We start from the raw sequence: 14,592 nt of genomic DNA, 5'->3' as shown, positions 1-14,592 counted from the left end.
ATAACTGGATAAAAAGTCATTTTTTAATTTAATTTATTTAATTTATTACACTGTTACAATCCCCGAGGGAAATTAAGAACACACACTCTAGTTTTTGTTAGTCAATCAATCACACGCATGAATATTTTGGTGTACAGGCCCCTGTAATACACACAACCACACACAGGGGGGCCTGTAGGCATGCAAGGGAGGTAGAGTGGCAGACAGCTCCTTCTTGGTGCGCCTCAAATGAGCAATTTGTAAAGGGGGATAGCACCTTGCTCAGCGGTGCCTCGGCAGTGCTTTTATGTGTCCTTCTCAAAAATGATTCAGGTAGTGAAATACAGTTACAAGTGTTCAAGAAGATATGAGGTCAAGAGGCATACAGTTTATTCTCACTCCATCATCAATAGCTGAATTAACGCCTGTAACTCGACGTCTATTTGGGGTCAGTGGTCTAGGGCAGGACATATTTCAACCCTCACCTAATAATTGTAAGCCCAATATTCACTATCTTTTTAACTCTTTTTTTGGCCCTGATCTTCATGGATAGATGTAATTCCTGCATTTTGTGGGTGATTGGATGGTTTTACTGCTTAGCTTTTAACTACAGATGACTGAGTCTGTGTTTTGGTGCTCAGCCAGTATTGTTCAGGATTCCTACTGCATCTTGGAATGGAGAGGTGAGACTGAAATAAATCAACACTGTGAGCTGTAGAAACAACACAGCTAGCTAAAAGACAAAAATCAAGAGAGAGCTGAGAGGGACTGCAGAGTCAGAGAGGGGAGACCGAGTCATGGCCTGACAAACGAATCTCAAGTCTGCACAGAAGTATCATGCATATAAACATTGTATATGCTGTATAACATAACCATGTTACACATGACATTATATAAACATTACATATCACACATGTGTCATGAGCTGCTGGTTGAATGTGCTGCACTGTTGGAGAGCTTATGATCAGTCCACATACAGAATGGTTCAGGAATACACATTGAACTGACATCAGTTAACGGTCGCCATTGTGGATTGGAATGATGTAATGTCTCTTCTTCAACATTTTAATACTATTAGTCACTTTAATCTGACAAATCTGCCAGCAGGATGGTTTGCATTGTCCATAGAATCGTAGGGTGAATCCCAGTTGGTATAAAGGTGGTCATGGTGATCAGCCGCCTCAGTGTACAGAAGATTATCCAGATCAAGGTCATTGGGTTTGCCAAGAAATCCTACCAGAGAGAGTCAACAACAGGAACCTCATCTGAAGCTGATAAACAACCCATTCCGCAGAAGACAACAGATAACAGATAACAGAGCTGCTTTTATATTTGTGGGTTCAAAATTGGGCCTCTCCCCCTTAAGTCTGGGAAACTGATTGTAGGATTTTTACAATAAATTAGATGATCCAAATGACATTCACCCTAACCCGTATCCCCTGAGGCTGCTGCAGCTTATCCAATCTTGATGTTGGATCAAATTCCCATTAATTTGTTGGGGCAAGATGCGTTTTGTAAATTGAAAACAGAACTTTGGTGATCACCTCTAGCGGTGTAAGTGGACAGGTCGGAACAAGATCTCCAAATTGTTACACCCTGAGGCCGCATTAGGGTCAGTATTTTATTTTGACACTTATCTCTCATTTCAGGTACTCTATTGAATAGTGGGAGTCTGGAAAAATCCACTGTTACTTCTTCCAGAGGATCAATCAGTGCCATTCTGTGTGGAGCAGCTACTGTACGCCAGTAAGACCACATAAAGTGATGACTACTGCAGAAATAGGAAATTACACAATTTCAAGAGAGCAAAAAAATCCCCTTACAAATCATGGATAAAATGTGACCCAGATGAAGGAAAGCAAAACAGTCACCTTCTTTTTCTTTCTGATTGTCCCTTTGGGAGTCTTCTTTAAGTGATCCAAAATATTCTCCAACAGTCTCAGGTCCTGAACTGTGAGTTTAGAGTCTGGAACAAGTCCTGATGGGCTCTTCACCACATGTAAAGCCATTCTCGGTAACGCATCCAAATTTACAAGATGCTTTATCTCCATCTGTAATATAAGCAGTGACGTGCAGTCAGGGGAGACAGGTGAGGTACGGCCTGACCTGCCATCATGAAAGAAAAAAATGAAAAATGGAAGAGACAAATTAAATGGTTATATTTATCCAGTGATGTGTATTATAAAGTTATTTTCCGTTTAACATCACCAATTTCAGGTTATTTTTCCTTAAAATTGCGTAATATTGACATTTATTGCTGAAATACGGAGAAGAGACCCGCGTTGAGCCTCACCATGGATTGCGTGTATATAATGTACAGTGTTTTTTTTGTCAACAACTGCATGTGTGTAATGTCTTTCTTGAGTTGAGCGGTCCTGAAACCGCTTGGAAAAGGCACGAAGTGAGGTACACAGTTCCCCAGCCTCATGGTAGGGGGTGCCGGTGATCCCAGGGATTTGGCCGAGGAGTCTTCGTCCTCGACCGTAGAAGTGACGGTAAACTACAATCTATCGGCGAGTCAAGTGCAGCCATTCATTCGCCTTGCCTTACTATAAAAATGGAGGATTACAATACTCAACTCGAAATTTTTTCGATGCTTTTGTTCAAAAGGAGCAGCGCATGGACTTCATTTATAAGTAAACGTAACATACAAGCAAACATGTAGGAAACAACACGTTTTTTTAATTTAAATTAAACATGCTAATTGTGTCTTAGTTTGTATGTGTAAATAATTCTGCTCTGAGACTTTAAAAATGACCTGTTGCTAATTAAACGGTGAATAATCTAAATTGTACGTTCAAATTTTTTTTAAACCTAATTATGATGAAATCAGTGCCTCACCAGCCATGAACCTCACCGCACGTCACTGAATATAAGACCTACATTTTTAATCGGCTTAATTTTATTTTGCTGGTCTTTTGTATACTATACCTTCATGAATCACAGTCTGTCAAGATTTTTATAGTATTTAGTTTGTTTTCCTAGAGTTTGGAATCATTCTGTGCCCTGAGTCAACAAGAACCCCCCGTATGTCTGAAGTCAACACCTCTGGAGCCTGGTACTAATTCCCTGTGTGTTTTTCCATACCTTGTCCCCACTTCACCCTACACACTTAATCGACCCACTGTTAATGTGAGCGCATGAATAGGTACAGCTTTAAGCTGTTGTGATGTGAATCGCTACCTATCTTTGCTCCTCAGTACCTCCTGTTCTCTGGATCGTCTACCCATCCACACAGCGATAGGTTTGATAGTATTATATCCAGACAGACAAACCAGAACTTGCTCCTGTTTATTCCGCCCAGAGGCACCGGTCCCACTGGAGGTGCTGGGTTAATGTGTTTGACATGGTTGCTGGGTCACCGTTGCCATGAGGCTGCTGGGAGCTGTTGCAGACAGGAACCTGTAACACTGAGGGCAGTTGCCAACAGAACGTTTGCTTCCTGCCTACTGTCTTTATTTCTCCGAGTAGTTACATGACTGAAGAAATCAAACATATCCTCTATCACATTAAAACAGATCAGTGTTAGAGTGCTGGTCCCACAGACACTCACAGAGCAGGATGTGTCTTCATTCTTATTTGTTTTAAATAAGCAGAATTTGTTAAAACTCTTGTAAGATAAGCTAAAACTTAGATGAAGTATATGTGTGTTTCTAAAATATCATAATCTACATTTAGAAGTGCTGCACCCGAATGTACTAACAAATACATCCTGTTCCAGTTAATCACCTACTGCAGACAGCTACAACCTTGATGACGATTAGAATGTTCCAACATAGATAACCACAAGTTAACTCCCAACATGTAGAAAAACGTCTTATTGTTCTCGACCTTGTGTGTGATCTAAACTGTTACGACGCCTGCGCGCGTCTTTATCTAACCCTGCTCTATCCATTTTTTAATAAAAGAAAGCAGCCGGGTGGGACAGAGTCAGAGTCTACTTTGAATTGCACCAAGTCAAGTGCATCTCTTCTGTGTCTCTCCCTGCTGCAGCTGGTAAAACTTAAAAACCTCTCTGGGTGCCTTTGTCTGATGACCCTGGTCTAGCTTAGAACAGTTTTTGAGTGAATGTTCGAGATTTAGACCCAACAACTCTCAACATAGATAAGTTATGTGAGGTGTCCGTATGAATTTAGAAGTCTGTACAAACAGCATGGATTATCAGTGCCCTTTTCATGTTTTGGTTTGTTGGTGTTTGGGATTCACTGTATGGAATGATGGATGTGCAATCTGTCAGGAAGTTGTTTTTATATTCAGGTACAAAAAACAAAATGTTATCATTTTAAATCTCAGGTTCATGCACATATACATATAAGTGGAAGACAACCAGAGTCCTGTCTGTAATGTACTGTAGGTATGAGGAATCCTTCAGTGCACATAGTCTTCCTTTGATTTCGACTTTTCCCTTCAGGGGTCGCCACAGCGAATCAGTTGCCTCCATCTAACCCTGTCTTCTGCATCCTCTTCTCTCACACCAACTACCTTCATGTCCTCTTTCACTACATCCATAAACCTCCTCTTTGGTCTTCCTCTAGGCCTCCTGCCTGGCAGTTCAAAACTCAGCATCCTTCTACCAATATATTCACTATCTCTCCTCTGGACATGTCCAAACCATCTCAGTCTGGCCTCTCTGACTTTATCTCCAAAACCTCTAACACGTGCTGTCCCTCTGATGTACTCATTGATGTCAGCATCTTCATCTCTCCATTGCTCTGGACTGTTGACCCTAAGTACTTAAAATCCTCCACCTTCTTGACCTCTTCTCCCTGTAACCTCACTCTTCCACTTGGGTCCCTCTCATTCACACACATGTACTCTGTTTTACTGCGGCTAACCTTCATTCCTCTCCGTTTCAGGACAAACCTCCACCTCTCTAGCTTCTCCTCCACCTGTTCCCTGCTCCCACTGCAGATCACAATGTCATCTGCAAACATCATAGTCCATGGAGATTCCTGTCTAACCTCGTCTGTCAGCCTGTCCATCACCATAGCAACAAGAAGGGGCTCAGAGCTGATCCCTGATGCAGTCCCACCTCCACCTTGAATTCCTCTGTCACACCTACAGCACACCTCACCACTGTCTTTCAGTCCTCATACATGTCCTGCACCGCTCTAACATACTTCTCTGCCACTCCAGACTTCCTCATACAATACCAGAGTTCCTCTCTGTGCACCCTGTCATAAGATAATACTGCATCTGTAGTACTCTTTTTTGGCAAGAAACCATGCTGCTGCTCACAAATGTTCACTTCTGCCCTTAGTCTAGCTTCCACTACTCTCTCCCATAACTTCATTGTATGGCTCATCAGCTTTATTCATCTGTAGTTGCCACAACTCTGCACATCTCCCTTGTTCTTAAAAATGGGCACCAGCACACTTCTCCTCCATTCCTCAGGCATCTTCTCACTATCTAAGATCCTGTTGAACAACCCAGTCAAAAACTCTACTGCTACCTCTCCTAGACACTTCCAAACCTCTACAGGTATATCATCAGTACCGACTGCCTTTCCACTCTTTATCCTCTTCAATGCCCTCTTCCCTTCATCCTGATTAATCTAATCCACTTCCTTGTCCACAATAACCACCTCTTCTGGTCCTTATTCTCTCTCATTTTCCTCATTCATCAACTCTTCAAAGTACTCTTTCCATCTTCCCATCACAATACTAGCACCTGTAGACTTCCATCCCTATTCTTAATCACTCTAACCTGCTGCATGTCCTTCCCATCTCTGTCTCTGTCTTGCCAGTGCACATAGAGTGTTAGAGTGAAAACAGAAGTCTCTTTAAAAAAATGCACACTGATTGCACATTGATTGTATGATGAATCTATTGCAAAATATGCCATGGCCACAGAATGTTCACCCATCTTTGAATTAATTATATGTTTAGATGGCAGCACAGTGGTGCAGTGGGTAGCGCTGTTGCCACACAGCAAGGTAGTTCTGGGTTTGCGTCTCACTTTGTGCACAGTTTGCATGTTCTCCCAGTGTCTGCGTGGGTTCTCTCCGGGTTCTGCGGTTTCCTCCCACCTCCAAAAACAGACACTTCAGGTTAATTGGCCATTCCAAATTGACCGTAGGAGTGACTGTGTGCCTGCGTGTTTGTCTGTCTCTCTGTGGCTCCACGGTGCACTGGCCTCACACCCTAAGCCAGCTGGGACAGGCTCCAGCTCCCCGTGACAGTGAACATAGCGGTGACAGAAAATGAATGGATGGATATCTTTAGATTTTCCTATAAGAAATGGTCAATAACAATTACTTTTTAGATCAAGCAGACAGAAAAAAATCTGAAACAAATGAACTTTGAGGAAAACTAGAATAATGAAAAACAAAGAATCAACACCACAACACACTCTAGTAGCTCTGTCTCTTGTAACAGCCTGCAGTTTGAGTCAAGGCCTTAAAGAATGACGAACAGTACTGTTCATCAGTCTGGCTCCAACTTTCTCTGACTGCTGCTGTTGGATCAGCTTTGCAGTTTGGAGCCTTATCACAAACCATTTAATTCAATTCCACCACAGATTTCAAATTGTATTGGGATCTGCAGCCTTGGCAAGACTTCCATAATTTTTGCCAGGGTTTGTATATTGGACTTAAAACTGTCTCACTCAGAGGAAAAGGTTGTGGTACAATAATTTAGCGTTACATTTATTCCGTGTGAACAACTAAGAAGAACGGTACCGGTATAATGTAATGATCAGACTTCAGTGAAGAAGAAATGGGAGAGTCATGGTTGGTGAAATGAGGTTTACAGAGATAATAGATTTTCCTCAAGCGAACTGCACCCATGTAAATGTTAGATCAGACTTTACAGCGAGCATGTGGGTAAACAGCACACAGCTAATAACCACTAGGAACACTAGCCTTCGCTTGTGTCTGCATCAAACGAGGACAGGCCCATCTTTCCTTTCATGGAGTCAAATATAATCCTGAATGGAAGCATTAAATCTTAATAGCTTCAGGATACAGTTAGTGAAGTAGAGGACAGATCTGTTATGCACCATAGGAAACAGGTCAGCTGGACAGATTGAGATTAATGGTTTATTGTGTTCGCTGCCAATCATGCAGTGACTCCCTCAAACAAGAGTGTGGAGAGAAATCAAACACCTTGAATCAGGAAAGAGGATTAAAGTGTTTATTTTTTTCTTTTTGGTCTACAAAAAAAGGCACCCATTGATTTGTTTTTTTTAGAGTTGTGGCAAGAAGTCCTTTTTTTCTTCCATACCAAAGCAAACTATGACCTGTAGTCATCAGGTCAGACTGATGAAACAAGAGTCACCTCCAAACAACACATTTAAAAAATGCACAATATCAGTGTAAGCAAACATTGTTGAGTGGAGAAATCTACGAAAGTCTGAAAAAGAAAGTCCCACTTTGATGCAGGTGATAGAAAAAGATCCTTAAATATGACACAGGCTGGAGAAAAACAAAACTACATCAACACAGGATTCAGCAGGAAAATATTTGATTGGCTTGATGAGAGCATTGAGAAGACTAAATAACATTCTTAACAACAACATACACAAACCCATTTGTTCCAAACCTCAAAATCAAGTATTCAACATGATGCGACCTTACAAGCCACCATAAACCAAATTATTTAATCTGCAGATTTATGACACACGTGCTTCCACTGGATTGCAGTGGGAAAAGTTTTGATTTATCTTGTTTTCATTTGCACCCTCACATATTAACATACATCAAATCTGGATTCAAGTGTCAATCATACTGTATGTGATTAAAACACACCATCAAGATGATGCAGATTAGCTAACCTCCTTCTTCCATTGAAGGACTCAGTCAGTTGGGATTATAAATAAATTAAAATTCAGATGAGAGGATTGCTGCTAATTATGTATTATAGTTAAAAGATTAAAAAAATATGTTAGCTTGTCATGACAAGAAACAGCTTAGATATGAAAATATCCATTAACACCTCTACACCTCAGGCATGTTGTTAGGCAGGTTTGCCAGGATGTTTTTTTCTTCCCCCTTAAGTTTAGTGAGCTTTAGAAGAGGTGGGGGGCAGATTTTCATGCCTTTGGGCAAAACCAGTGTGAAACAAACTTTTTTCAGTCTACATGCCAAGGCAAGCTCGTCAGCTGCTGGCTGTAGAATCATCTTCAGCAGATACATGCAACATTCCTCTCATTCAAGACATGTTTACGTCACAAAACGTCCAACTAGACGTCTGATTGAGGAGTTAATCTAGAATGTCAGACAAAATACACATAGGAAAACATGCTTTCACACAAGCATTCATTTCAGTCCAGCTCAAGTTGGTGAAAAAACTGTTGATACTGCTTCATTTCAAGACGGGGAACTTTTTGACACAGTCTTGAATCACAACCTTCCTGAAGAAAACCATATTATATTTCACTGCAAAAATACAGAACAGAATCCAGCAGTGATTCACCATCAGAAACTAGACCTATCCACTCAGGAAAACATTACAACAGTAAAAATGTATCCCATGGCACACCAACAAACAACCCCTTGTTTAATATAATTAATAAAATTACAGGCAATTACATTTTTTGTTTAATTCTTGTTTCAAGAGTCAGAGGAAGATTCTGGCTGTGCAAACAAGTCGGGCTGACATTCAGAGAGAAAGAACACATTCATATACAGTACAGTCAAAAAAACAAGCAACCTCTGACAGTACAGCTCAGCACTGAATGTACTGAGGTGATTTTTACACATTGAATTCATTTCAACTTACTTACAGCAGTTGGTTCAGTAAGTCTGTAATCAGTAAAGTAGCCACACAATGTCATCAGCATAAAAATACATCTGCTTTGTTATAGGTCTACCTAAATAGAGCTGCACACAAAATAATTAGAAAAACCATCTAAATGCTCTGTTCACATTATTAGAATATTGAAAAAATATTCAGGCACGATTCAGTTTTCATCTCGCCAACAAAGTCACAGGATTATACGCGATCCTATTAAAAATGGCTCATGCTGTGAGAGACAAAGACTAAGTGAAGCTAGGACATTCAGATGGATGCACAGGTAAGAAGATGAAGCTGCTGCAGTCTAAGATACGCTGAGAAGACATATGGAAGCATCATCAAAGGTCAGCAAAGGGTCACATCCTGCCTCTTCATACACCGCAGCATGCTTGGGAAATAACAGACGGGACAAATGTGACATTGTGCACGTGTAAACCAGCTATACCATCAGGTGCAGACTTTCCATGGCAATAACAGTTATTGACTATAAACATTTCTGCTAATCCTGTAACTAGCTGTCATTTCTTATCTGTAAAGGCAAATATGTTATAAGGCAAAACAGAATCAGGGAGGCAACAGAACAGCCACCGCATGCAGGAATGGGTGAGTTGACTAGTTTAGATCGAACTATTTTATGTCTGTTTTTAGTTATGTTTCCACACTTCATTTCAGGACTTTGTGAACAAGCAGACCACTATCCGCGATCAAACATGGAGAGCGATGTGGGACCTCACATCTTTTACAGGTGGCGAATGGTAAATGATGCAACAAGTTATATTCAAGAGAAAGGGAAACAAACAGATCGTTCTAATGTGATATTGCATATTTATAGGCAATTCAAGTCTGGTTACAAGGCATTAAAACCAAACAAAATTGAAGCGCTCGTGTCCAGATAGCCACGGCTAGAAGTCTCTAAGAGTAAATGAAGAGGTAACATGACAAAAATAACCTAAAACAACCTAAAACTCTGCTTACAAATAGAATAGAAATCTATTAAAGATGGTGAGCTACATTTAGATCTACCTGAAAAGTATTGTTTTAAGAAAGACCAATAAATAAGTGTATCGGCCCATTTTGAGAGAGATGGTGGAAGAGCAGCTAAAACTACTGATAATCTGACCTCCTCTTGTCTCACCCTCCACCGAGCCACGAGCCCGTTAGATACGAGGTACTTTGGCAAGACAGCTGTGAGTCGGTTACAAATAACTTTCAGTTATGACATGAGAGAGAACCTGAAGAATGTGGAACCTGAAGAATGTGGAGATCTGATGGGAGGCACTGGATACTGCAACGTTTTTACAATCTACACGATGTTTAGTTGGCAACGAGCCACTGCATTTCAACAAATATGTACAGGACACCAACTGCCAACCTTAGAGATTTGTTGAAATGGCTTTGGTTGATTGTATGTTTAGTCAGTGACTCCTGAACAAACCTCCACCCAAGTTAGGAGAGAATTGTCCTTCATTCGCCTTTACCCAAGTGTGCAAAATCACCTTTAAATCACCAGAAACAGCTTGATGAAAACCCTAAACAAGCCATATTTATTTAAAACAGGTTTTTAAAACATTTGAATGAAGCCAAGAGGCAAGTATTCAGGTGGCACCAAAGAAAAATATACAGAAAAAGAAAAGAAAAATCAGAACTAGCCATTTTTTTTAGCAGAGCCTCATCATAGCTTTGCTTTGCAGACAAGTGGCTGTTAGAGCAGACAGACTGGATGCATCAGTTGTGGGAACCCTGAAGCTGAAAGACGCCAGAGGGGAGGGATTGAATCGCGATGAAGAGGATGAGGGTGGGGTTCTTCTTCTCCAGCTGTGGGTTGCAAGACAAAACCATGCCGCGTTTGTCGTAAAACGGTTGGTAGATTTGGAATACGTGACCATACGATGAATGCTGGGCTCATCAAGTAGCTTTGTGTTAATGGGGTTAATGGTTCCATTCAATCCTTGAGCGTCGAGGTGAACCCAAGGCCAGAGACCTGTAACATGATCCATTTAAAGGGCTTTGAGCTCAGAGACGTCTCATCCACGGCTAGTTTTTCCTCATTCCTTTGCTCCTTCACCCCTTCACCCGATCCGAGCCTCATTATCTCATGGTGGAGGAAGCTCTGAAGTAGGAGAGGAATTTGAAGCAGAGGCTTACAACAAAGTACCAGATGTTTCTGGCCATCTGCGAACGGGCGATGAAGACGCGCCAAATCAGCACCACCAGGATAGCGTTGAAGGAATAGCGAATGTTCCTCAGTCTGGAAGGCGCAATGAGAGAAAGCATGACAAAATATATAATAAAACACAACACAAACACAGGATGATGTTAGATCTGTCATATTCAATTTAAATTCATTCATTAATTTTAATTACTCCCCCAGAATTATAGTCTGTCGCGAAAAAGAATAAAGAATCAATAAAGCCATCAGTCATTAAATGGGTGAACTGACATACTTGAAAATCCATACAAGCCCATACAAATGTTATACAATCAGTTATTTGAGCTGACTGACACAATTTAAATAACTATTCCGTCACTATTTCCATATCCGTTTTAACTGTTTGATCTTTGTGACTTGTTCAGGACATTATCAGGTTGTCCTGTTTCTGCTATGAGTAGATAATAACTGTTTTCACCTGTTTCTGTTATAAGAATCTATTGAGCAGCATTACGAAGGGCAGAGTTGGGTTTGGTGCCATTACAGGTACAATCAGTGGCTGACCTTTTGTCCCACTGTGTGTGTGTGTGTGTGTGTGTGTGTCTGTGTTCCAATTACATAATTGTTATAGTTGTTACAGAACATGTAGAGTATCAAGGCTCCCCTCCATTAGGGGCATTTTTTATTTTTACACTGTGATTAGACTTAAACAATAAAGATGGGATACATTGAATAGAAGGAAGAATAGACTGAATAAAAACCGACTAAAGGGCATCTGCTATGGAGAAGTCACACTCAGCGTTTTGTTTCCTTGTCAGCAGATGTGATTCATTCATGTGACTTACTTGTTGAGGTGTTTGCGTGCAGCAGGCAGGCCTGACAGCTCTTCATTGAGGACGTATTTTTTGGTGCCCATACAGTAACTTTCCATGTACTCAGCCCAGTGTAGCTGACGCACATCACAGTTGAATATCTGGAACAGAAACATGGCCTATTATCACAGATGAAACTGATAGATGTCAGTGTCTCCCCTGCCAAGAAGACAGATCAACAGGCCGAAAATATTTTCCTCTCACATGTCCAATACAATCAAATATTCATTCATTCATATAATCACTTGTGTGGAGCCGCTGTTCTGGAGAGCTCTGTGGTGCTGCAAAGATATTTACAATTCACTTACAGAGAAATTACGCCCAGTGATCGGAGTTAATAACTACTGTGATATGACTTTTGAACTGTTCTGAATTCAGTTTTAAGACCTTATTATTTCAACAGTCATAGAAACAATGAGTTCAAATCATTGGTTTGATTACAATGGTTAAACTGTGAACCTAATATAATGCTCTTTAAATAAACAGATAGCGTTAGCCAGACAATGTTGTAACTGTTGAACAAGTTTGTTCCGATCACTCTGTACAATGCTACATCTCAATTAGGGTTAGCTCATGTTAATGTACTTGTTATATTTCATGACGAGTTGCCACTTTTCTTTTTAAACATTTCAAAATCTATAAGTTAATCAATATTCTTTTATTTGCTGAGTAGCGGTCAGGTTTTATTATTTGTATAACATGCGACCAATATTTATTTTTGTGTCGGTGCAATTGGAGGATAAATACGTCTGAGTCATAAAAACGTATCAATTTCACGGATGTTTGCCTGAGTGTCTAAATATTAGAGGCTCTACAGATGGTTGTTTGTAACCTCCAGCGATGCCTTCCACTATCACTGGAGAATTAACCTGATTACTGGACGGGACAGGAGGAACACCGAAGTGAAATTACACACATCCCAAATTATTACGCAAATTGAATTTAAATTTCATAAAGATCACATTTTCTCCTTTTTCCAACTAAGCTGACAGAGGGTATTGTGTTTCAGGGCTCTTTGGATCACTGAAACAAATCTCAGACATCAGTTTACCAGTGGAGCCCAGCTAAAGGAATGACTACTAAAGGAGGACATTCCACATTACTAAGCAGGCCACCATTTTCAAGCACCATGGGAAAGAAAAAGGACTTTTGTACTGCTGAAAAGCATGAAATCGTTGCATGCATTGGACAAGGTGAGAAAACCTTAGGTGTGATCATTGTAGTGTTTAGAGATTTATGGATGATTCAAAGCACATGCGGGTTTGTGCAGATAAAGGCACAATGGTTTCCACCAGACATCAGCTTAACAGAGCAGCGGCTAAAATGTCACTGCAAAGCAGCAAACCGGTATTTCAAGCTGCGGGTGCCTCTGGAGTCCCACGAACATCAAGGATCCTCCAGAGGTTGGCAGTTATGCAGAAACCTTTTACTCAGCCACCCCTTAACAATAGCTTTTAGTTTCAGTGGATATGACCTCCTAATGCTCCAAATACAACAAATACTATTTTTTGTTCTTTATAACCTATAAAAAAGTATTGAAACTCTGTTGTGGGTAATAATTAGGAACTCTGCAATTCAAGTTTTATTTTTGAGAAAAGTACTGTTATCACTGGTTTGTTCAATAACATTCAAATTATACTCTAACGTTTCATAATCTGATCATTATGCTGACTGTCATTTGCATCAACTCTTTGGAGAAATATGAGAAAAATATCATTTGCATAATAATTTGGAATGCAGTGTGGTTTTAAAAGCCTTGGAGGCAAAAAGTTCCTTCCAGGAAGAACCAAGGGATTGACTCTGTGAATCCTTTGGTTCACAGAAAGTTCTTCATATAAGAAAAGTATGTAAAGACTAACGTTAAACTACAAAAGAGATACCACAAGTTCTCAACGTAAGAACTTTCGACTGAGGAACATTCAGAGATATGAATAAACGTGTACCTCCATATCCGACAATTATCCTGCAGTTCCCCTTTCTGCCACAACTCCCCAAGGGGCAGCAACGCTGCGTTCCAGCAGCTCCAATACTCAACTACCCCCTCTTGTTCTCGTTTGTCGTCTTTGTGAACATCTCAGAGCGTCCAGCTTCGAAGTAGTGGTGACTATCTCTCTGATGACAACTCTGCCTCTGAGCGACAATAACTCCTCCCTCCTCCTCTTCAGGTTGCTCTAGCCACATGCTACATGCTACAGTACTGTACAGTGGATCATCAACACCAAATTAAATATTGTTTTTCCTCATGACCTTCAATTTAAAAATAAAATAAATACAGGCGGGTAGCGCTGTCGCCTCACAACACGGTGGTTCTTGTGTGTGGCTCTGGGCACACTGGCGTCGTGCCCGGAGTGTCCCCTGCCTCACGCCCTATGCCAGCTGGGATAGGCTCCAGCTTCCCGTGACCCGATGCGTCGGATATAGCGGCAAAAAATGAATGAATGAAAATAGAGGGGGACTCTTGCATACTCGAGAGATCAATAAAAGAATTGGGTAAAAAAGCTAATAAGACAAAATGTGAGATAATGCTAATCCGCACCAAGGTATACTTGAGAAAAGACCATGAAGCCCCCAATACAATAGTGAAGGTTTCAGACTGGTTGAACAATTTAAATCATAAACAAAAATGTGACAGAATTTGAAATGAAAACTTCAACAATTAATGTCGTCTCCACAAAAACTGAGAGCTGTGAAATGAAATGGTAATACAACACAACAGCAAACATGCTTGTTCCATGTTTTTGGAACATGCACATCCTTATAAGACTTAACTCAGAGGAGCACATACCTCTGCCAAGGTCATACCATCAGATTTATTGAATTAAATGTTAAAGTAAATTCCAGTTAACGTTACCTGAAA

At 40.6% G+C, this 14,592-nt stretch overlaps 1 protein-coding gene across 1 annotated transcript in view; it reads right to left on the bottom strand.

Annotated features, from left to right (window-relative positions):
- Positions 1-7,098: 7,098 nt before the first annotated feature.
- Positions 7,099-14,592, bottom strand: part of far1 (fatty acyl CoA reductase 1) — a 30,852-nt gene continuing 23,358 nt past the window's right edge. The window contains exons 12-13 of the mRNA XM_068312048.1: positions 11,709-11,836; positions 7,099-10,962 (exon numbers count right to left, since the gene is read on the bottom strand). Of these exons, the coding sequence (XP_068168149.1) occupies positions 10,803-10,962; positions 11,709-11,836 (288 nt within the window). The 3' untranslated portion in view covers positions 7,099-10,802. The remainder of the gene's footprint in view (positions 10,963-11,708; positions 11,837-14,592) is intronic.

This window comes from Antennarius striatus, chromosome 4 (genome assembly GCF_040054535.1).
Source record: "Antennarius striatus isolate MH-2024 chromosome 4, ASM4005453v1, whole genome shotgun sequence".
Taxonomy (NCBI): domain Eukaryota; kingdom Metazoa; phylum Chordata; class Actinopteri; order Lophiiformes; family Antennariidae; genus Antennarius; species Antennarius striatus.
The sequence above is the reverse complement of the archived record's forward strand: the minus strand, read 5'-3'. Positions and strand labels throughout refer to the sequence as shown.